Source organism: Aspergillus karnatakaensis, assembly GCF_047715665.1.
Source record: "Aspergillus karnatakaensis strain CBS 102800 unplaced genomic scaffold BJY04scaffold_7, whole genome shotgun sequence".
Taxonomy (NCBI): Eukaryota; Fungi; Ascomycota; class Eurotiomycetes; order Eurotiales; family Aspergillaceae; genus Aspergillus; species Aspergillus karnatakaensis.
In genome coordinates, this window is record NW_027395719.1 from 185,707 (window position 1) to 209,100 (window position 23,394).

General features: G+C 50.9%; 5 protein-coding genes across 5 annotated transcripts; 4 read left to right on the forward strand and 1 right to left on the reverse strand.

The window, feature by feature from the left end:
* The first annotated feature begins 39 nt into the window (after positions 1 to 39).
* BJY04DRAFT_144709 (uncharacterized protein) lies at positions 40 to 1,666 on the forward strand. Its single transcript, XM_073708753.1, has 3 exons — positions 40 to 273; positions 320 to 602; positions 650 to 1,666. Exons 1-3 carry the CDS (start codon positions 123 to 125, stop codon positions 1,338 to 1,340), a joined length of 1,125 nt encoding a protein of 374 aa, XP_073575020.1. The 5' UTR covers positions 40 to 122; the 3' UTR covers positions 1,341 to 1,666.
* Positions 1,667 to 3,185: 1,519 nt separating this feature from the next.
* On the reverse strand, positions 3,186 to 7,321 carry BJY04DRAFT_144733 (GTPase-activating protein LRG1). Its single transcript, XM_073708754.1, has 6 exons — positions 6,656 to 7,321; positions 5,901 to 6,603; positions 5,193 to 5,843; positions 4,080 to 5,138; positions 3,741 to 4,027; positions 3,186 to 3,690 (listed from the first exon to the last, which is right to left on the reverse strand). Exons 1-6 carry the CDS (start codon positions 7,091 to 7,093, stop codon positions 3,268 to 3,270), a joined length of 3,561 nt encoding a protein of 1,186 aa, XP_073575021.1. The 5' UTR covers positions 7,094 to 7,321; the 3' UTR covers positions 3,186 to 3,267.
* Positions 7,322 to 9,185: 1,864 nt separating this feature from the next.
* On the forward strand, positions 9,186 to 10,926 carry BJY04DRAFT_214545 (ubiquitin-conjugating enzyme E2; the record flags this gene model as incomplete). The annotated part of the gene is made up of 7 exons (XM_073715246.1): positions 9,186 to 9,318; positions 9,378 to 9,472; positions 9,528 to 9,549; positions 9,610 to 9,706; positions 9,767 to 9,778; positions 9,834 to 10,002; positions 10,057 to 10,926. 7 exons carry the CDS (start codon positions 9,186 to 9,188, stop codon positions 10,924 to 10,926), a joined length of 1,398 nt encoding a protein of 465 aa, XP_073575022.1.
* A 530-nt stretch (positions 10,927 to 11,456) lies between these two features.
* BJY04DRAFT_180402 (C-3 sterol dehydrogenase/C-4 decarboxylase) lies at positions 11,457 to 12,962 on the forward strand. Its single transcript, XM_073710053.1, has 2 exons — positions 11,457 to 12,121; positions 12,178 to 12,962. The coding sequence occupies exons 1-2, from the start codon at positions 11,552 to 11,554 to the stop codon at positions 12,838 to 12,840; spliced, it is 1,233 nt and encodes a 410-aa protein (XP_073575023.1). The 5' UTR covers positions 11,457 to 11,551; the 3' UTR covers positions 12,841 to 12,962.
* A 3,806-nt stretch (positions 12,963 to 16,768) lies between these two features.
* Positions 16,769 to 23,377, forward strand: BJY04DRAFT_144826 (protein kinase RIM15). Its single transcript, XM_073708755.1, has 2 exons — positions 16,769 to 17,565; positions 17,630 to 23,377. The coding sequence occupies exons 1-2, from the start codon at positions 17,005 to 17,007 to the stop codon at positions 23,222 to 23,224; spliced, it is 6,156 nt and encodes a 2,051-aa protein (XP_073575024.1). The 5' UTR covers positions 16,769 to 17,004; the 3' UTR covers positions 23,225 to 23,377.
* The last annotated feature ends 17 nt before the right edge of the window (positions 23,378 to 23,394 follow it).

Below are 23,394 nucleotides of genomic sequence, written 5' to 3' on the forward strand. Positions count from 1 at the left end.
AACTCCAGCTTCTATCCCTTCCCCTCAGTTCAACGCACGCCAAACGACATCAATCTATTCGACTAGACGCTCTTGATCCGATTTATCTGCCAGCTTGATATTGAAAAGGTGTACTGTACACAATGGCTACAGCAACGAAACGCAAGTCCGTCGAGATGGAAGACGCGTTCCAGAGCGTCGAGGATGCAACGCCCACAAACAGCCCTCCCAGAAAGCGCATGCGCATCACACGGAGCCAGAAACAAGCTTTAATGGACAACTTACAGCTTGAGAGTATGTTTTCCCATTTTTGTTGAGTTGATTTCTTCTGACCAGTCAGTCACTGAGCGAGCCCGCAAACTCCGCGCACAATACGCCCTCCAGGCACAAGACCTCCGAGCCCGGATCGAACGACGCGTCAATCGAATCCCTACAGCCCTCCGCAAGGCAAATATGGGCGAGCTGCTCGAAAAGCACAATGCCGCGCTCCGCGCTCAATTGGAGTCGCCGAGGAAATACCGTAGCCCGGCAAAGGGCTCTCGCAACTTCACAGCCATGTCTGCTTCCGGTCGGAAGAAGGCTGCTACTGTGAGCCCGAGCCCTCGCCGGATAAGGAAGCATAGGTATGCAACTGCATTCTACTTTTTATTCCACCACTAACGCGCGATAGTCCCGCCGGCATCTATTCTGATAAAGAAAATGCCCCCGCCTCTGGCGAACAGCTCGACGTCCTTAAGAACCCCAAGCGACGCGCCAAACCCGGCGCTGCTGCTGGTACATCCCGCGTCGTCTCACAAGAAGTCCGAGGAGATCGAATTCTCTCACCCAAGTCCTCAAACTCCAGAACTTACCCGCAATCCCCTCTACGCGCCTCGCCCGAGAAACCGCAGCCCTCTTCATACCTCTCTCGCCCCATGTCCCCACTGAAACCCTCAAGCCCGCTCAAATCCACCACAGGTAACTTCACAGGCGGCCGCCCCGGCTCATCACGCGGTGCCGCGCCAGCACGGCCACCATCTTCCCGGAGTGAAAGACCTGCCAGCCGAGCTGCCACCGCTGGTCCCAGGTCTATTCGTTCGCCTCTCTCCCAACGATCTGTCACCCGACAAGGGGAGCGCAGAGGCAGTTTTTCGTCTTCAACATCTTCCGGCACGACTGTTGCTAACAACACTAAGACAGCGCGAAAGGCTACCACCGCTTCGACCGCCAGCGCCGCGGCTAAGAAAGCCGCAGCTGTACGAGGGCAGGCTCCTTCTGCTGCTTCTAAGCGGGGCGCAACTTCGGAAACTAGGAAGGCTACCGCGTCGACGGCGGGTGAGGCCACGACCGCCGGACGACGTACTTTGCGCAAGCGTGCTTGATCGCGTATCTTTGTGCTTGGATTATCACTTGATTTCTATCTAGGCAATCACTGCGCGTGGAGTTGCCAACTTGGAAGAAGCGCAGAGTCCAAAGATTTATAGTTCCTGTTTTCAACGGTGTTGGGTGGTAATGCTGGTAGTTAGGACTGGAGTGTTGGTCGTGAGATCCTTCTTTTGCTGCTCCTGTTAAATTGTGTACTATGGTTGATTTTTGATTTCTTTTCCAATTGCCTTAACTAGCTTATTTCATTACACTTGTTTTCTTCAACGGGCTTATGCTTCGCTTAGAGCTCGGTTCAATCGATCTGATCTAGATATTAGTGCCCGAACAACTCAGTATATTCCGGGTCTGCCAGGCTAACCACTTCAACCTAAGCTCGTAGTACACAAAAAATACACTTTGTGACACTTATTCTCATGAAAATGAAAACTAACTAGTATCTTGTCTTACGGACCGACGTTCGGCTATGACGCCCGCTTTCGGACTCTCTTCTGTTCATGACATGTCGCAAATGCATGTTCACACCCATTTTTCCCAATCCGATTCACCACCCTGTCTTTTCCTACCTATCACTAGACTCACGCATCTTTCCCCCAATTATGTATGCCCCGAATTCATGTAACCCCTAAGAGATACACCGCCATGAAGTATTTGACCCACGTTGCTAGTATAATCTGACCCTGACCTGACCTGACCTGACCCTGAACACACCCAAAAGAATGTATAAAAGTGTCAAAAATTGACTAAGCACTTGAAGTGAAATAGTGATGTTTGTAGATCGTCTCTAACCCGAGTATAGTATTCTAAATCAGGTAGTATCAACACCTACTATGTAGCCCCAAACCTGTGATGCAAACAAGAATCAAGAGAAGCCGAGGATTTCGCGTTCTAACCAGTCCACAAGATCCATTCAGTTACCACTGTCAATTGCAATCAAATATGAGAATTCCACGAGGAAATATGAGAACTCTACGAGGGCGGAATAAACTTGAAGTGAAGTAAGATGATGGGATGTATTTCAAAAGCCTAGGTTCAAGATAATGTATCTTGATTTGTTTGAAGAGGACCAGAAACGGAAACGGAAACGGAAACTGAAACTAGACTAGAAACCAGAAACCATACTACGCCACCGACGACGAGTGAACACATTTCGGATACGCACACATACACTAGACTAAATAAGGACTTTCTCGGTGACAAGATGGGATGAGACAGGAGGAGACATGACGAGACGCGCCGGGTTGAGAGTTTAATTGAGAGCGATGGGGGAATAAGAAGGGAAACGAGAAAGAAGGTTCAAAAGGGAAATTTGAGGAGTGAGGGAAGAAAAAAGAAGATGAACAAAAAAAAGTAGAATTGAAGAACTCGTGATAGGTATCTTTGCTGTCTTATTATCGACTGGCTGGAGAAGAGAAGAAAAAAGAAAAAAAAAGGGAGCTAAACGATAGCATAGCTTAGGCGCTCAGCTCAAAGGCGTTCTCACAGATCAATGGAGAGATGGAATCGAACAGAAAAGAAGCATGGGAGAGGAAAGAAAAAGGCGGAGACAGGGACGAAACATCGCTGGATTACAGGGCAATGCTCATACGACATAACGTAATGTCAGATGCAATGCGGAAAGGAAATAGAACGAAAGATGGAAACTGACACCCAAAGTCCAGAAATGTGCATGACACGCCACGGCGAATGACCTTCTTGAAATTTGCCGCAGCCAAGATGATGTAAATGATGAGATGAAACTTTGCGGCCGGATGCAATGCATTGTTTTTGGAAAGAAAAGGACGAGATGACGTATCGAAAGCGATGGGATGACTGTAAAAAAGAGAGATGACGGAAACCCAACTGAGATGGCGAAGAACCTGAGACCAATGGACACGCTCCAAAATAAATGGGCATAAGCTGGCTAACGGACGAACGGCGAGCAGATTAACTAGCAACTCCCATAGCTCCTGCATTTGGCCGAGATCTGTATGGTACTTGTTGGGGCTGGCCATCCGCCGCGCTTCCGGTGCTGGTGCTGCGGTCACGGAAGTCAAGATCTGCGCCGCCAGATGAAGCAGCATTGTTTGGATGCGAGTGTCCGCTGGGACCAGGCACGTGCCGAACCGAGCTTTGCATTTGGTACGCAGCATCCTGGTTTGGATCTGTTTCGATACGGGCCGAAGTAGGAATATTGGCTCCCCGGTTCTGATTGGTGATGGTGAAGGTTTCGCCGCCATTGCTCGGTTTTTGAGAGAAGCTGCCTCTGGCAATGTCTCCGTACCTCTTCAGAATCTCTTTTGTTGTGACTTCTGAATTCTCCCTGAAGAGAGTACTATCGGTGAGAACGGACTGGAGGTCCTCTGGAATCTATATACTTCATTAGAAATTGATAAATCTGGGGGTAGAAGGTAATATACCTCGCACATGTTGTCGTTGTACGTGATGAGGGCATTGACGGCTTCGATTGCGAGGAAGCTCTCATCCACGGCGCTAGTCTTGGTATTAGGATAGAGGATGTTGGGCGTCATGACTGTGGCTAGATTGTGGATATCCATCTTGCTTCCAGTGTCCTCGTCGACGTGGGAGAACGATGATGTCCAGTTCAGAAAGGCGAACAGGACCTCCATAGTATCGCGATGGGCCTTTGGCAGTAAGCAACAGGTGAGGTGCAGCACCCGCTTTTGCTTTTCCAAGTCGGTGATTTCTGATTGAATGTTACTATCGGACCGGATCAGGAGACGAGGTGAGGCACTTACTTTGAGAAGCAACAAACAAACGATGCAGTTTGAAGGTTAGAAGTGGATCCGGCATTTCCCGAAGGAACTTCTTCAAAAGAGCTGCGATCTGGACGGGAGTCTCTCTTGTCAAGTCCACCTGTTCGTATCTATTGTCAATCAGCTCGGAAAGCTCTTTCAGCCTTCTGATGTTGCCGTTCTTTCGGAATACGCCCTCTACAGACATGTCCATCTGACGCATGGCCGACACTGAGTCATCGACGAGAGCTGGTATACGAAGGGCGCCAGGCCCAACGCCATGGGACGACTCGGTGCCTTCCTTGTCAACAAGGTAATCTAGACTGACGCCAAATACGCCCTTCTTCTTTCCACCCTTCTTGGCATCCTTTGCAAAAGCCCTTCCGAAAATATTCCAGATGGTCGGTTTCCGCGACTCGATCAGAGAAAGAAGCTCCTCTAATGTAAAAGCACCATCCAGCAACGGTTCCATCGACAAAACAGCAACGTGTCTAACAATGAAATACTCCAAGGCAGAGAGCTCGGAAAAGTACCGTTTGCCTCGACCGGTTTGCTCAGGGAAAGGTGGCTCTAGGCCGGCACCGGATACGCCGCGTTGATGGCCATGGTTGTACCGGGGCAGTGGCTCGGTGGTTCCGACAAGCTTAGTGCCTGCATGTTTGTAAGCATTCGGGCGCTGCTCCTTGGCTTGTTCAGCTGCGACAATTCGTGGAATGTCATCCAAAGTCAAGGCGTCCTGGTTGCCAAATGTTAGCTCCGTAACCGGGTCCCCATTGGCATCCTTCTCCTCCACAATTTGGAAGCCAGCTCCCCTTGCGTCTGAGCCTTCGCCACCAGAAGAGCCTGGTCGAACACTACGGCCCTCTGGACCGTCGATGATTCGTGATGCTCGAGCCTTTTTGTAGGTTGTTGACAAGGCACGCTCATTGCGGATCGACCGCAGGCGTCGCATTTCGCCGACGGTCTGCTCGAGCGAGGACCCGTCGCCATCTTTTTTGCGGCGGAGTTCACTTCCTGGAGGTAGTTGGTTGCCATCATTGGCTTGGGTCCCTGGCAGGTCGTCTAATGAGGATGGTCAGTTTATGTATGAGGAAGAAGTGCTGTTGGTGGACGTACCAGACGGGAAAAGAGTCCCACCGGCTCGTAGAACGGCAAGAAGACGAGCGAGAGCGACTCGAAGTAGAAAAACGAATTGCTGCAGTTTCGAAACATGCGTGAACCCCTTTTGGGTGTCATTTATGATACCCTTGCGAGTGACACATGAGCCGCATAAAGCTTGCTTATCTTTGGGATTGAGGAAGGCATCCTGAAGGTTTGTGGTGAGGTCCGTTTGGCACGAGGCACAGAGAAGATGTGGAGGCTTGATATGCCATCTGTTGTCGCCCAGAATGACACATTCATCATCTATTGGTTCTTTGCATGTCGTACAGCAATCAGAAAGTTGGTCGGCCAAGGTCTCCACGCCGATAAGCAGGTCTGCTGGCGTTTCTTCCTCCTCTAGCGGACGCAAGGATTCAAGGTCCCCGAGGCAATCCAAAAAGTGATGGAGACCAACGGGACTGCGCTGTTCCCTTTCAAGCTTCAAAGCACCTTGCAGCCCAATGCGTATGAGAAGTTTCAGGTAGTGAGCGAGGCCGGTCACCAATGATAACAGCTCCTGAGTGACGCCAAGTTTTCGGACCCCCGTCTCTTGTGTTTTGGACAGCAAGGCGAAAAAGGCGACAATCTTCTTGCAGAGCAATTTGGCTTCGCGGCCAAAGGCGAGATCTGGACGAAAGAGTTAGCACTCTGGGGTTGTCGTCAGCTCCAATTGTGTTGTCTCACCTTTCATTCCTTGGAGCTTGATAAGACCTGCGAGTTGATCGATAGCGGAAAAAAGGATATCAACATGACCGATAAATCTTTTCGCAACAAGCACCCCGTCTAGATAAGCACCATTGCTGACGTTCAGAAGCATGTCCGAGATGCAGGCCGCGGAGGATTCTTCAAAACTGGAGAGAACGCTCCATATTCTATACACTTTCTCCTCCATTAAATCCTCCTCCTCACGGATCTTTGTTCGTTCTTCATCGCTGGCATCAACTTCTGATTGGGGGTACTCCAGTGCTTGACCTGTCGGGGCAAGGCGGACATTCCAGAACTTGTGGATCATGTAACATTCGGGGTGCCAATGCTGATTCTGGCCGTTCCGGAAAATCTCCACAAATTGCTTCAGGATTGCAGTGTGACAACCATGACATCGCTGAGCGAACTGCGTAGAGTAATGGTAGTGACAGTATACCTTGCTTTCGTGCTCGTAGTAAGAATCTTGCGCACCGAAAACTGTGGGACAAACTGAGCAGGTAAAATGCTCTATGTGATACTTGCGGTCCAGGGCGGTGATATAAGAGCCTCGCAGAGCGCCGCCACAATCATGGCATAGAAGGTCTAGTCTGCGGAAATAGTCGACCTCACATAGCGGATACTGTCCACTTCCATCTTCGGCGTCGACTGGGAAGAATTTGGACGCCACTATTTGGCCGCAGTCCTTGGACTTTAGTTAGCGGAAGTACCAATATAATCGCGAACTTGATACTCACTTCACACTTAAAGCACTCCAGGTGGTATGTGGCCTGCAGAGCTCGAACAAATTGACCGGTCAGGGGCTCGCTGCACTTTTTGCAGATTCTTGATGTGCTTCCCGGAGACTTGGTGTGCGGTCGGCCATTCGGTCGCGTTCGGTCTAGGGGCGCAGAAGTCTCCCAATAATTCGTCCGATCCTGGGGTGTGGTTGGGTCTCTGGAGTCAGGAGGGTTGGAGTCTAGACGCCGACCCGTACGACCATCAGGACTCTGGTTCCATGTCCTTGTACGAGGAGAGTCGAAAGGAACAGAGTTATCGGCCGGTGATGTAGGCGTCTGTGTCTGAAATCCTCCCGCGCCGCCAGTACCACTATAACCACTCGTATTCAGGCTCGGGCGGACAGCCCCGTTGCCCGGCACGAGGCTGTCCGGTAACGAAACGTCGCCGGGGGGCATGTTCGTCAAGAACTATGCCTTTGTGATATCAAGCCAATGGATAAACTCCAAAGATTGTGCGATGAGATATCGATGTTGCTCCTATGGTCGTTGTTCTAGGATCATCCAAAGTCGGTGGGTTGGGTTGCCGCCGAGGTCAGGTAGATTCGAGATTCGACGCAGGTTATTCGAAAATGTGATTGGAGAGTTCAAGGTATAGATCGTGAAAATGGGACATCCAAGATATTCTGATTCTCCAGAAAAGAAGGGTTATGTTAGAGGGTAATTTCTCACGTTCGCGCGGGGCTGGGAAGAAGCATATTTAGGGTCGTTCAGCAGCAAACTCACCTCAAGCCATTCAGGTACAACTTGCGGGGAAACTCTTGGAACGAGAACCACAGCGTGTGTCCGGAGGAGAGGGCAAGTAGCTCACAAAGAAGCCGCCGTAGTTATGGGATGTTCTCGACAAAACTCAGGGTCAAATCGCAGCCGCTCGAGTAGGATTTGGAGTGATTGTGCTGGAGCTCAAAGTGAGACCAACAAGCGGCGGAGGTCGAAGGCCAAGATCACCATTCCTGATCCCTTTCGACTGCAAATATCGCTTCGAAAGCGCAAGTCTAAAGCCGCACAAAAGGGGTTGCGACTGGCGAGCGGTCGAATTCAAAGCTGCCAGATACAACAAGCTTAACAGGACACAGAAACGACAGCAGTCAAAGAGGGAATGAATGTTTGGGGCAGTGCGGTGCTGCTGTCAGTTGTCTCTCTGCCCCCCTATGCTTCCATCTTGGTGAGTGTTCATCACGTGCGAGCCTCACCGCTGCTCACACCGCCTGGAGAAAGATCGTATGTTTGTTTTGCACCCCTTTCTGTACCGCTGTTCTAAACATAGAAGAAACGGAGATCCGGGATTCCAGTCCAGAGACACCAATGGCAATTGTGCTAGAAGACTAGAATAAACAGTCATAGATGAGGCTAGGGGTGAAAAGCAGAGCTTGAAAGATCGTCAGAAAAAATTATCAGCAGCTTCTTCTCAGAAGCCCCCTGTGGCCTCAGGCAGTAAGCTTTACGGCCTGAGGCATTCAAGATAGGGGTCCTAAAACACAGCTAGAAAGATCGTTCCTATCACCATTCTATCAATAGTCTCTACGGAGGATCTGTATCTTAAAGGAACCAGTCCCTATCATCTGCTGCAGGCGCTAATCTCGGCATTGACTGCACTACCGATAATCGATATACAGGAGGCTGGTGGGTGGCTCAAAATCCAGCCCCACGAAATTGGACTGTGCTTAGCCAAAATCCAGTGTAGTGCATTGACCGTCCAGACCTTGACCCATGGTTTCAAGATCGGGATTGACCTTTGTCAACGCATGCAGTCGAAGGCGACCTGGCCATTCTTAAGGTACCACAACAGAGCGCCATACCAACAAGGCTCACGCTGCCTAAGTAGGCACCAGCTACCACCATGAGAAGTCTGCCTACAGGATGACTCGATGGACGAGGCGGAGGAGTGTAGCAAGGCAGACTTGAGAATGTGGAAGGGAAAATGCTAACTATCCCAAAGTCACTGGCAGGCTCAGTCAACGTACCAAGTAACCAGTTGGAATGGCAAAATTACAATCTTCAGAAGCGGGGGCTCCGTAAACAACGGTAATACCCAAGAGATGGTTGATTTTATCTACAGTTGAGGGCGATTGATCTGAAGAATAGTGCCTGTTTGCTCGTCAACATCTGCTTGAGTATAAATAATCAAACCTGGAATTGCCCAAGCAATTGTTGGCTATGCGGGCACGGCTGACTGCTGTCTCTCTGTACGTATCAGCTTGTTCGACCTCCTCTTTATCTTCCACAGCTCCTTGGCTGCTGCTCACTTTCACCTTTCATCATAAATCTAGCTTTTGTCCCAGAATTTGCTCTACCTAAACTTCTCTCTTTATCTTGGGACTTCGATCTAAAGGGAACACATCCAGTCCTCTCGGAACTTTTCACCGTCGCCTTATGTCAGGCAATCGCCCAGCAGCAAGTACTATTTAACACCATCTAGCTCCCCCGGACACGACACCAAATTATCTTCTTGTCTAGTAAGGGATCTCTTTTAGAGAGTCTCTTGGTCAAGATGTCCGACCAGGCGATTATCCGAATCACAAGGGTACTTCTATCGCTCAGTTCTCTGCTTTCTGAGCTTCGCTGGACTAACACGAGACTCGGATTCAAGGAAATCAAGCAAATAGAGCAGAATGCGGATCTCTGTATGCGTCCTCGTCGACGCTTCTTGTGTTCGGGGCATACCCACTAATGCCAGAGACAGCAATTGCAGTCAGCTACGAAGACTCCGATATTCGAAATGTTCGTGCAATTATTCTAGGTCCGCCGGAAACGCCCTACCAGTTTGGTCTCTTCGAGGTGAGGGATCCTTGTCACTCTTGACATGGCGCATTGCTGACTTCAAGGGACGCAGTTCACGATCAAATTTGGGAAAGGTCTGCGCAATCTGCTGTAGACTCGACATCTATGGATGAGATGGGGCTAATTCCGCTCAGAGTATCCTGCAAAACCCCCCAGCGTAAAAGCGGTGACAACAAACTCCGGAGCCTGCAGGTTCAGCCCGAACTTGTATGCTGGAGGGAAGGTGTGCCTGTGAGTTTCATGCCTTGGATTTAGCCTATCATTGATCCGCTAACATCGCCGTGAAACAAGGTCAATTCTCGGGTAAAGCAAGATGCCGTGCACATGCTGTTTGGTAATCCAGGCTGACTTCGAACAGCACATGGACCGGCGAACGAGGAGAACAGTGGTCATCCGCACAGGGGTTAGAGTCTGTCCTGATTTCCATCCAGAGTCTCATGTCATCAAATCCATATGAGAATGAGCCCGGGTATGAACATGCGAAGTCAAGTTCGGATCAGACTAACATGGCTCAATACAAAGCTAAGGTAGGCATTACTACGTTATTGGAGAGCTGATTGTTAACATTGCTTACCGGCAAGATTCGTCACGAAACGATACGCATAGCAGTTCTCCAGCCCTTGGAAGAGGCACTGGACCTCCTCCCAGACGGGACTAACAAACCTCCCCCAGACACTTTCTCAGAGGACGGTGAAAGCTCTAATGATGAGGACTCCACCTATGATAACCCTTTTAATGATCTCCGAAAGCGTCGCTTCTTGTGGTACTATGAATCATACTCTCAATTGATTGAAGAAGAGTCGAAAGATATACCTACAAAACCCCAACACCAATTTCAGAGGATGCCTTTCGAAAGCACAGGCAATACTATGGACGGCCATTTCGATTATCCTGAGCTTAAACGGCGATTAGTATTGCTGAAAGACAAGATTATGGAAGAGACAGAGAACTGGAAGGTGGAAGGTTTACAGGCGAAGAAGGATGAGCTCGGAATAGCAGTGAATCTTCAACGCCAATACGAACAGATTGTTGAAAGTCTGAAGCACCACAAGAATTACTCGATTGACCTGAGTCTCGCGGACGACAACCCGTTTGTCTGGAGAATTACCTACTTCGGTCGGCCGACTACGCCTCTTGAAGGTGGCATTATCAAAATCAGGATTCATTTGAGTCCTCGGTTCCCGGAGGAGCAACCACGAGTTTTCCTGGAGACACGGCTCTCTCATGTCCGCGTGTCAAAAGAGGGAGTGATATGCTACTCTCCAAGGAAAATTGATGAAATGCGTCATCACGTCGAAGCAATCGTGGCCGCTCTGGAAGACGAGGATCCGCCGTACGATCCGCGTACGACAGTGAACCCTGAGGCATCAAGGCTGTTTTGGGGTACCCCCGAAGATCGCAAGAAGTACAAAAGAACACTAAGGAGGGATGTTGAAAGATCGGTGGAGTGAGTCTGTCAACCTTGCTTTCTCCTGGCCGTGGACTAACGAGTTGATTCTTCGTCCGACAGGGATGCCTTTGAATGAACTGCCTGCTCCCGGAAATCAACAGATGTCTTCAAGCACGCGAAATGCCCACTCTGCGGCTATTGATTGCTTCATGAAACTAGGCTGCACACTCTATGCTGTGTCCATAAGACTAGACAGTCAAATGAGCCCTATGGTCGCCCATAAGGTCCCATTTTAGGGGTAGCTTCAGACGCTGATTTTTGTTCTCCGCGGTGTCATGATTTGCCTATTTAGCCTGCATATTCCGCGCAACCCACCACTTTCTTTGCAGATGGAAGTCATTCTCACGTATCTAACAATCGTTCGCCCCAGACAGAAGACAGAAATACTATAACTAAGGTGATAAAGTGCGGAGAAATCCTATAACTACACATAGTGTGAGGAATATCACGTGGCGGAGAGTATGGAGCTAGTCCCCGCCCAGCCCCAGATAGATTGCTCGATTCCAAGATTAAGACAGATTTCAGCGCCCACTCATCTCCCCCATTTTCTTACCTCGTGGGTCGTCCTCATCGTCCAACTCGTACATTCTACCCTCCTAGACCTTAATAAACCCTTGATACCCATAATGGCCACCAAGCGACCTACGATAGAACTTGGTACGGTCCTCGTGGTCGGAGGATGCGGCTTCCTGGGCTCCCACATTGTTGACCAATTGCTCAATTTCCCTTCGGAAACGGACCCCAGCGCTGCCCTCCCAAAGCCAGAGGGTGATAGTCGATTTGACTACCCCAAGCTCGGAGACCGCTACCCACGATGCGTCGCCAAAGTTGCCGTCGCTGACCTGCGAACGACGAACAACAGATTGCCTGGCGCAGAGTACCATGAAGCCGATCTAACCTCCACAGACTCCATGCTCGCCGTGTTCCGCGCCGTCAAGCCGGACGTTGTCATCCACACTGCGAGTGCGATGTTGACGAACCATGACCTGCTGCATAAACTCAATGTTGAAGGAACAAGGAACTTGCTAGAGGTTGCTGGCGGTGCCCGGGGAGATTGGGGTGGACAATGCAAGGCGTTCGTGTACACGAGCTCAGCATCCGTTATCCATGACACACAGAGTGACCTCCTTCATGTGGATGAGGACTGGCCGCTCATCCGGGGGAAGCTGCAGCTGGAATATTATTCCGACACCAAGGTCCGACCTCTCTTCCCCTATACACTCACAGCCACTGACCACCGAGAAATCCTCAGGCCGAAGCGGAAGACATCGTTTTGAAATATAACGGCACCTCCCCCTCCTCAATGCAAACCTGCGCGCTCCGGCCCTCCGGCATTTTTGGCGAAAAAGACGGCCAAGTAATCATCAAGATGCTCTCGCACGGGGTCAACGCCTCCCCCACCGTCCTGAAAATGCAGCTCGGCGAAAACAACAACCTCTTCGACTTCACATACGTCGGCAATGTCGCTTACTCGCATACCCTAGCAGCCTTCCGTCTTCTCGCCGCGCACAAACGCCAGGAATCTGGCGCCGGCGACGTCCTCGACTACGAGCGCGTCGGCGGCGAAGCCTTCCTCATCACCAACGACCAGCCCGTCTACTTCTGGGACTTTACACACGCCGCCTGGGCGCTCGCGAACCGGGTTGTCGAGCCGCATCAAGTTTGGGAATTGCCTGAGTGGCTACTCGGTCCGATTGGCGGGCTTGCGGAGGCGGTTCTAGGTCTTTTCGGAAAGACGCCGAACCTGACGAGGCGCGCTGTGCGGTACTCGTGCATGACTCGGTACTACTCTTGTGACAAGGCTAAGCAGCGTCTCGGATATAGCCCCATTGTTCCTCTCGATGAGGGTCTTGCGAGGGGTGTTGGGTACTTCCTTGAGTTGTGGCGGTCTGAGGGTGAGAAGAAGGCGCAGTAAGAAGAGAAGAGAAGGGAACGATCACATCTATGCTATGTAATATACCGAATATCCGGAAGTCTCCAAAACTATTACTGTCGTTATCTTGTGAGCCTTGCGTACATATTAATTGATTCTCTCATTGGTAGAGCAATGCTTTTACCGGTTAGATGTCACGGTCATGCTTCCAAGCTTAGGATCAAGACCAGGTGAATAGCCTCATAATCAATTGTCCAAGAGAAGGTAGAAATGAGAGTAGACGTGGTACGTGCCAAACGACATATGGGTGGTCTACTCAGCTCTCAGGATTCAACCTCCCGCACTTAGGTTAGGTATTTCGGTAGGCGCAATGGAACTAGTAATAGTTACAGTATACCCACTCAGACCTAGACCCTTGAGTCCAGTCAGCTACGTCAAGCTCAGAACCTAGGGGTTCGCATCTCTTGGGATAGATATTCCTACCACAAGATCTCCCCCCATTGTTCAGTATAATCTACGGAGTGGTATAGAGTTCTGTGGTAGCATATCATCAACTCATCCCGAGATCATCTTGGGTTACCATCAAGCTTAAGCGACACCATAATCCAATAAGATCAGAAAGCATGAATGATCAACCTCTGAATCCTTTGGAGGTCAGAATACTAGTCAACCCAAAACCCCTGACCCATGCGTTACCCCGACCTGGAAAAGCCGCCACTATGACCTAAACATGATGCTATCTGGCATACTGCATACGTACACCTGGCCTAGTTCAATGGTCAATTAAGGCGGGGATGCGGTTGCGGATGCGGAGAGGGTGAAGATCATGGATGATGGATGCAAGGTGGGTGTAGTGTGAGACTTGGGACTCTCAACCCTGGTTTAGATGGATCTTACTCCATGCTGTAGCCCGGAGTAGTATCTCCGCTTTTCTTGTATGAAACATGTTCCGGGGAAGATGGACCGGAGCGGAACGGTAAGCTGGAGGTCCCGGACGGAATTGAGTTACTGTCTAGTGCCTTCAATGGAAGAGTTCGAGAGAGAAGGCGCCTTAGGTCTCGGATTTGCCTCTCCAGGGCCATGGCAGTCAGGATAGAAATGCAGTGGCAGCTGGCTTCGAGTCAAGGTGCATCCTTTTCAGGAATCGTATTAGGAAACTGAGTGCAGGGTGAGGTCGGGTCTCAGGATAACGCCCAATCCCATCCAACCTCGCCTGATTCGTTTCATGGTTCTTGCGCAATGAACGCCATTAACCTGCAACAAGAATCCGGGAGCGGAAATGCCGCATCCCTTCAGTCTCGCTTCCTTTGGGTCGTCAGATGATCGTGTTAGAGCTGAGGTATGTGTCAGGGAAAGGGAGGCAAGGCACTCAAGTGGTTGGGCTCTTGCCTCTTGGTCTTGATTCTCATTGTCTGGTCGTCCTTCACTCCGCAAACCCCGCAAAGACGGCGGTGATCAGTACTTCTTTAATGATTAATGTACCCCGTACATAGTACTCTAGCTTGCATCATCATCAATTAGCCTGCCTATAATGCATAGAATTGGTCACTCGAAGACTTGGATTTCAGGTAAGGGATTGAGAAGATATGGAGTAGTGGTTGGACATAGATAACTACTCCGTCCAATGCAAGAATGAGGTTCAAATCCGGCCTGCGGCGGCAATTCGCGGCACCTTGGACCGACCAAAGAACGGATAGCACCTCAGCTGCGTCTCACGTCTCACATCTCACGTCTTGGTCTCGCAGCAAGCGGTGTGCACTGGAGACGAATCGATAATAGCAAGTCCGGCAGGTTCAAAGCCAAAAGAGGGAGTTGTCCAGTCGGCGATCCTCCCCACCTTTCTTACCCCGCAGTCCGGCATCTCAGAGACTAGAGTTCAGACCCAACTTTGAAGCGGTTGGTTTGTTTTCCAGAACATTGGCTAACTGTTACTATTTCCCATGACTAAGGATGCTGGGGGATTGATCTCTAGCTGTGTATCCCCTTGGATGCCTGGCTCTGGCTGCTTCGGGATTCAAGGGTCCACGGCCGGGGGTGTGGACAAAAGTACCCCGCAAGGTATTTATGCAAAAGCGACTCATCATACTCTCAACTCTGCCATTCACAGCCCCAGAGGAAATGATAAGCTTACCCGAAGCAGTACGGATAGTCTACCAAGCGTGCTCTGCATTCTGCACCCTATGCTGGGGACATCATTCACAGCATTTGAATTTTCCTTAGAAACGACGCCCGATCTGTTATATTCGTCACGTTAGTTTCCAGCATAGATTTGGTAACCGCTGCCCCCTGCAAGATCGGGTCATCGGCAGCTCGAACATTCTCAAACTTCTAAATCAATCTGATAGCTCTTCAATGACATAGTCGGAGAGAAAAAGGTCAAGTGAGTGAGGAGGCAGCATCCTTCCGGGCCTGGACACAGCTTCCCATGGGCCAACTAAGCACCTGATCCTGTTCCCAGCGCCGCGGCGATAAAAGTGGCGCTCGGGTATCCAATTAAAACGACTAGAACATGTAGCATAATGCACCGCACGCGCAATATCAGCGACCCTTATAGAATTCGAGCTGAGAATAACGACACGGATTGGAGGCCAAGGTAGGACGAGAGCACTCATCTCCCGCCAATTTAGATTGGTGATCAAATCGCACGTACAGCTGGCTCCAACGGGTGGGCCGTTGAGGTTCCTCATATGGGCCGAGCGGCGTCGTTGACGAGCAAAGCTTGCTGACAAAAAATTGAGGTTGATATACTGATCTTCAATATATCCATGGATAAATATCCCTCAGGCATGGATCATGATGCCATCAATCTTCTCGGCGGTCTGCTAGTAGCCAGCTCGAAGGCCGACGTACGGTGTCCGGGTCCCATTGCAGTGAACCAACACTGATCCCGTACAACGAGCCGTCCCAATATCCAACAATCGAAAGTTGAGTTGACGCTAATGCTGGAAGGGCCGGGATCTTGACGAATGACCGACTTTCTTCATCCTAAGCCAAGAAACACGGAAACTGGCCGTAAACATAAAGATCTGGTGTGTTCTGTCCCCTGTAGTTGATAGCACAACTGGAAAGGCTCAGGGCATTCTTGATGACTTTCAGTTGTCAGTGCTCTAGACAGACACCCCTTCTTCCTGAAGAATGATGATGTTTCAGTGGCGCCCTTGATTTTCCAGAGTGGAGTCGATCAAACGGGAGAGCAGATCAGGCCCATAATCTGTGTTTCGTCAGAGAAATTTGGACTCACAAATCTACAACATTCAAGATTGGAGAGAGAATCAAGTAGTAGTGTCTTATCAGTGTTGGAGTAGAACTCGCAGCAGATCGACATGCTCATTCAAAGCAAAACAAAAATTGTGGGAAGAGCAGCCCACGAGTGGATGCTAAGCAATCCAGAAAGAGTGATGGCATGCTCCACGTGATCCTCCCGAAGCGTTGGCCGTTTATCCGCTAGTCGGATCTTAGTAGGGCCGCTCGTCTTGAATTAGATTTACCGTATCGTACCATGCTCTGACTAAAATTATGCGAGTGAGCGCATATTATTCGTCTTGTCTCCCAATGCTATACATCTGCCGTACCAGCTGGTATTATTGATCCTCCCACTGCTGCGTCCCTGTACATCTCGCTCTCACCATTGTTCTGCATTGCTTGACGTTTCCTTCCTCGGTTTTCCTCCTGGGCACCCCTTGTATTCTCCTCATATGTCCATATCCTCCCAGCTATCCTCCTTGACACCCTAGTCAACCACCCGAACCGCCTATCGGCCACCCATTAACGCTCGGAGGTTAACTGGCGTCGATCATTCTGGCTTCGCGTTGACTTCGCGCCCATCAAACCCCCCGCATAGCCGCCTTCTCGTTATCCGTTTCAGGTTTCAACCTCTGACTTCTTACGTGATCAATCACTCTTTTTTTTCTTCTTCGAAGGAGAAACAACGACTTCGACTGCTGTACCCACGATTACGCCAACTTCTTTCGTCGCGATAGGGCTGTTTGTGCTCTTTCCAATTCCCCGCGATTCCACCATGGCCGGTTAATACTGCGAATGAATTCATAGCCAACAAACAAGGGCACCCGCTCTGCCCGGCAGACGGTTGTTCTGCTCGGATACACTCCTACTACCTACAGTACTCTTCAGCTTTTTGCTCGCCTTTGATTCTTGACTCGCCCTCGGGGATCGCTTCACAGCTCCCAGCGGTGTTGTCTCGCCAGAATGGCGGGTGATGGCACGGACAATGTACAATACCTTACTCCTCCGGCCGTGACTGCCCTGCGGCAGGAGGCCCGGAGTGTCGACTCGAAAAATTACTCCCCAATGCGTACGTCGAGCAGCGATAATATACGGGAAGAACGGGAAGATTTGAAGGAGGCGGCGGAACAAACATTGAACGTTATTGTCGATTTAGACCTGGAAGGCCGTGTGAAATGGGTCAGTCCGTCATGGAAGCAGGTTGTGGGGACGGCTCCAAACACAATAGAAGGGCAGATGATTTCGGATGTTTTGGTGGACAACAAAAGTGCTTTCTGTGACGCGATAGATTCTATGAAAGAAGACGATTCTCGCAGCCGCTTTATTCGCGTTTCGATGCATCTGGGTCCCGACTCGGTACTGAAGTTCTCGCCTGAACCACGGCCTTTGAAGTCGGAGCAGACAGATGGTGCTGGTGATGACGAGGAGTCTCCGCCCGATTTAGAAGAACGTGGTCCTGATATCCTCAACTTGGAAGGGCAAGGTATTATGGTTTACGACCGTACAGCAGAAGGAGTGGCTCATGTGAGTTCCTGTTCCCCTACCTAAAGGCTGAACATTAGATAAACTAACATGGGCTACGCACCAGACCATGTGGATGTTACGGCCATTTTCCAGACCGCGGGAAGTCACCATCGATTTGCCTTCTTCATTAGTCGAGTCTTTAGGCGTTGGTGCTGAGGTGTTGGCAAACTATCTGACAGTTCTTGCGGAGGCTGCTGCTAACGAACCAGACCAATCCAAACATCCTGCTCCAGAGCCCATATTATGCCGTATATGTGAGCGTCAGATCACCCCTTGGTGGTTTGAGAAACACTCGGATTTATGTCTTCAGGAGCACCAAGCAGAGATGGATGTTCAAATTGCTCAGGAGAACCTCAATGAGCACCGTCATGCCATTGTCAGGGTACTCGACGCTCTCGAGGCAAGACAGGGTAGGCCATCGACTGCACGTGATGGTGGCTCGCCCCCGCTGCCCCAGCCAGAGTATAAAGGAATGCCTATTGGACCCTCGCCCGTCGCTTCAGCACCTTCCTCGGGGTCGGTATCTACCTCTAGCTCTGCCCCTGCTACTCCTCCCAGATCCAGGGACCAGTCAGTGACAGGAACAAGCCATTCGCGTGCACGATCATTTGCCGTACGACGACCTCTGGCTCGAGTGGTGGAGCTGATTCTTGATCTATGCGATACTGCTTTAGAGATCAATATGCCTGTTTTGAGAGAGGCACGGGGCGATAATGGTGACGACTTTCGAACTATGTCACCACAGTCAGAGTCTCGCATCTCTCAAGTATATCAATGGCAGTCACCAAGCTCTACTACTCTGGAACAAGAGCAAGGCCTCGCCGCCCTGTGCGTGGATACAGAGCAGGTCTCCAGAGCGAAGGTTGATGCGATCATTCGCCACCGCCGAATTGTAGAGTATGCAGAGAGGATTCGAATCGAGTACACCGTGCTGGTGGAAGAGTGTATCACGGCGGCCCTGCGGAAAGCCGAACGTATTGCGGCCGGCCAACTGAGCGACTCTAGCTCTTCCGAAGATGAAGTGACACCAGAAGACACTGTTTCTAACCCAGCTAGATCGGCGACTTCTCTTCTTACACAGAACTCAGGCCACGAGACTGAAATCTCTCCTCCAGTGTCTACTTTGACCATGACGATGCGTAACGCTGGAACTCAATTGCAACATGAGGGAAAACCCTCGTCAGTTGCAGTTTCGACTGGATCCTCCAGTCCGATGGAGTGCCCTACTCCCCGCTCACATAAGAGTGCTGCTGGCTTACTCGGCACTTCTCAACCATCGCGACGTGGCTTTTCGTTGGCTGATATCGATTCGGGCGACCAGAGCGATAGCAGCATAGTCTCGTCTACCATTCCTGGGGCCATGCGAACCGATTCACCCTCATCTGATAGAAGCATGGACCGCAAACGCAGGAGCCTGGTACTTCCCGGGCTTTCAGGCTCACCGCGACGCCAGCATTCTCCAGCTAGGACGTCAGGTCCGCATTCGCCGTTGCGTATGCCTAAGCCTCGCCTTTCTACCGGAGCCGAGGGCTTATCATCACCCATTGTTTCGCCATCAGCAAATATTGGCGAATTGGCACTTCATCATTATCGCCATCACCGTCGCCAGTCGTCAACAACATCCTCCGATATGCCTAGACCCCCCGTCTCACCTCATCTGACCACCGCCAGTCAGCCACAGCCAAGGCCGGTGCCACCATCTATCAAAGACTTCGAAATCATCAAGCCCATCAGTAAAGGTGCTTTTGGTAGTGTATACCTGTCGAAGAAGAAGACCACCGGAGAATACTTCGCTATCAAAGTGCTCAAGAAAGCAGACATGGTTGCCAAGAATCAAGTCACAAACGTCAAAGCCGAACGAGCTATCATGATGTGGCAAGGCGAAAGCGACTTCGTCGCTAAGCTTTACTGGACATTTTCCAGCAAAGACTACCTGTACCTTGTTATGGAGTACCTAAACGGCGGAGACTGTGCTTCGCTTGTCAAAATCCTAGGTGGTCTTCCCGAGGATTGGGCTAAGAAGTACATTGCCGAGGTTGTTCTAGGCGTGGAACATCTTCACAGTCGAGGGATTGTACATCGAGACCTCAAACCTGATAACCTGCTCATTGACCAGAGAGGTCACTTGAAATTGACCGATTTTGGACTATCTCGTATGGGCTTGGTCGGTCGTCAAAAGCGTGTGCTGAAGAGTCTCAACGAACAATCAGTGGATATTCTAAAGCAAGGCTCTTTCCCTCGAGCCACGTCCATTGCCTCTTCTAGATCAGCTTCGTTCGATTTCCAAGGCAGTGGCTCTCCAGGATCTACGCCATTGATCACACCCGACGTTGCTGGCAGCATGCCTCAGCCTTCTTACTTCAATCTCAATCAAGGTGGACTCAGTAGACAGACTTCGCGTCGAGCGTCAGGCTATCGCAGCGACAGCGGCGGTAGCGAGAATCTAAATTCGATCTTCCGAACTTTGTCCCTGCACGACGGAGGGGAGACACCTGGGGCATTGCCCATTCCCCCCCCTCCTCCTTCCGACAGCGCTCATGAGGAGGAAGGCCAGAGCGAGACAGGAGACTCTCCTTACCTACACCCACTACAGCCCACACATAGTAACTCATTTCCTACGGGTACACCTCCGCAACAATCCATGATGCCACCTCTAATGGCGCTGTTTGATCCCGAGGACCACAATAGACGCTTTGTGGGGACTCCAGATTACTTGGCACCAGAGACAATCAATGGTGTTGGCCAGGATGAAATGAGCGATTGGTGGTCTTTGGGCTGCATTATGTTCGAATTCCTCTTCGGTTACCCCCCGTTCAACGCCGGTACTCCGGACGAGGTATTTGACAACATCCTCCATCGGAGAATCAACTGGCCTGAAGAATTAGAGGAGCTGGCATCACCCGAGGCTATTGATCTCATGAACAAGCTCATGGCGATTAATCCTCGTGAGCGGATAGGGGCCAACCTGGAAGAAAATTACCCTAACGGCGGGGCGGAGATTCGCAGCCATTCATGGTTCGAAGATGTCAATTGGGACACGCTCTTAGAAGACAAAGCTCAGTTTGTCCCCAACCTGGAGAATCCTGAAGATACTGAGTACTTCGATCCACGTGGCGCGACACTGCAGGCTTTCACTGAGGAAGACGAGAGCTCCTCCCCTCAACCGCCAGTAACAACTGGCTCGTACATTGATCGTCCGCATGATGCCCTTTATAGAGTCCGATCACAAGTGAACTCGATTAAGCGGCCGTTGATGCCTTTGCATATCCCCCCACACGTTCGAGAATCGCGGAGCAGGAGACTGAGTGAGCCTTCGTTGGCGGATGATTTCGGAAATTTCGCGTTCAAGAACCTTCCCATGCTTGAAAAAGCGAACAAAGATGTGATTCAGAAGCTTAGACAAGATGCACTACAAGCTCAACAACGCCAGTATAACGGCCCAGGAACCCAACAACCCCCACAATCGCAAACCCAGGTCCAGACCCAGTCCCCGAATCCGACTCAAGGCCCTACTCCACCCTCGTCTGGACCCTCACTCGAAGGAAGCCCATTGCCCATGTCTCTTCAGCGGACTATGTCTCAGTCAAAGGGTAACAACAGACCTGCATCTCCGTCTGCCCTTAGCCAGGCCAATTCGTCCCCAAGTCGACCATCACAGCCGTCTTCTCCGCTTCTCGTACAGTTTAGCACTGGCCATAATCATGAGCGCAGGAAAACATCAGGTTCCTCCTCGACAACTGCCTCTCATCAATCGAGCGGCTCCTTCCAACCAGCTCCCACGGACCAAGCTCGCGTGGCAAACACCAACAAACTTGGGTCTTCGGCATCGTCTCCAATTAAGCCTGGTCGGGGTGGTGCGCACTCGCCAGATAAAACAGTACCCAGCCAAACGCGCCAAGGTAGTGCTCCGGCTGGAAGGGCGCGATCGCAGACAATTGGGTCTCAGGATGGCGAGTTGTCTTCATCTCTAGCAAGAGAGACGTATGTCATTGGTCACCACAAACGCCGAAGTCAATTATTCGACATTTCACCTTCTTCGTCAGACAACGAAGACCCACGTGCAAAGGCTCTGTTGAAGGTGCAGCGCCGCCGCCAAAGCTCGAGGCGACTTTCACAGATCAGCTTTGTTGATGGGCCTTTCTTCCGGCCGCTGGACATCCTTATCTGCGAGGATCACCCAATTTCCCGCTTGGTCATGGAGCGTCTGTTCGAGAAACTTCGGTGTCGTACTATCACCGCCACGAATGGCGCCGAGGCTGTGCGCTATGCCCTGAGTGAGGTGCAATTCGACATTATCATGACTGAGTATAAACTTCCGCAAGTCAATGGAGCCGACGTTGCCCGAATGATAAGGGAGACGCGCAGTGCCAATCGTCACACGCCTATTATCGCCGTGACCGGTTACCTCAAAGACCTTCCGGAAACACATCATTTCGACACGCTCATTGAGAAACCCCCGACGCTGACAAAGCTGACTGAAGTACTCTGTAAGTTTTGTCAGTGGAAGCCTCCGCCAAAGGATTACAATCCGTCGGTCTTTGCGTCTTCGTCTGCACGTCATACACCCCCTGCTCCGGCCGAGCATAGCCCGAGCTCGACAGTGTCGTCTGGTTTTGCACATGTGCCATCTAGTTCATATCGAGGATCCAGTCGCGAAGACTCGGTTGGTAGCAGTTATTTTGGCGACTTGGATTCGATCAAGGCCGAGGATGTTCCTGTTATTGTAAGTCGACAAGCGGATGACTGGAGCCAGAACACAGGTGGCCTTGGTATCTCCGAGGACACAACCATCACCGTTCAAGAGCCTAGCTCTACTGAGCCAAAGGCTCAAAATACGGTCCCATTTCCTAGTTTGCCTCAAAACGCTTCAAGCTCGCCGAACCTGAATCCGTCGGGCATACTCACACCACGAAAGCAGCGCTCTAGTGAAGCAATCCGGGCCAAGAGAGAGTCTCTCGAGCGGAAGCGGCATGAGTGTGCTGAGTCCGGTGACGATGAAGACGAAGAACTGGGGAATTTGCCACCTAGAACGCAAAGCCCGCGTAATCGGCCTAACCGCCCAGGCTCGAAGCTAGGTATCGAAATGATGAGGACCAATAGCAGAGGTAGCGTGATTAGCACCAGCGAGGAAGCTTTCAAGAAAGACCTTGGAAATAGGAGCGGAGGTTCCGATGACGGAGATGAGCTGAACATTGATAAGAGCAAGTCTAAGCCTGGCCGGAGCTCGTTGGAAAGCAAATTCGAAGAGCTCAACATTCCCGAAGAGGCTGTCCTTGCATCTATCGAGGATGACCTTAGTCCGAAGCATTCGCCGTCTCCACTTGCCTTAGCCTCGCGATCGATGCTGCTGACACCTGACGCTAAACCGCCATTTTCTCGATACATTACCGAGATTTACAAGAGGGCAGACAGCCGAGCTGGCTCTGAGTCTCCCAAGAGGGGACAGATTACTCCTCCCGTTGTCTTCCCTGGTGGTTCCCAGAGCACGGGCGATGTTTATCCCAGCACTCCCCCTATCATCCTCTCAGGCGGTGGTACCGATGCGAGATCAGATCAGTCAACTCTTACGCCTGTATCTGACGCTGATGCCACGCCACGGCCTCTGCACACTCCTTGTCCACAGCCCGATACACAGAGAACGCCTCGTCCGGGACGGTAAAGGCAACGATCAACTTGGTCCTCTTCTGTCCAGGCTCATTACCAAACGTCCCGCGCTATCAAACTGACTCTTCACCACGAGCATCAGCCTTGTGCCGTCTAGTCCATGCCACCACGATTTCCCTAAACATATCTCACTCATGTCCAACATCCTTACGACCTCATTTCATT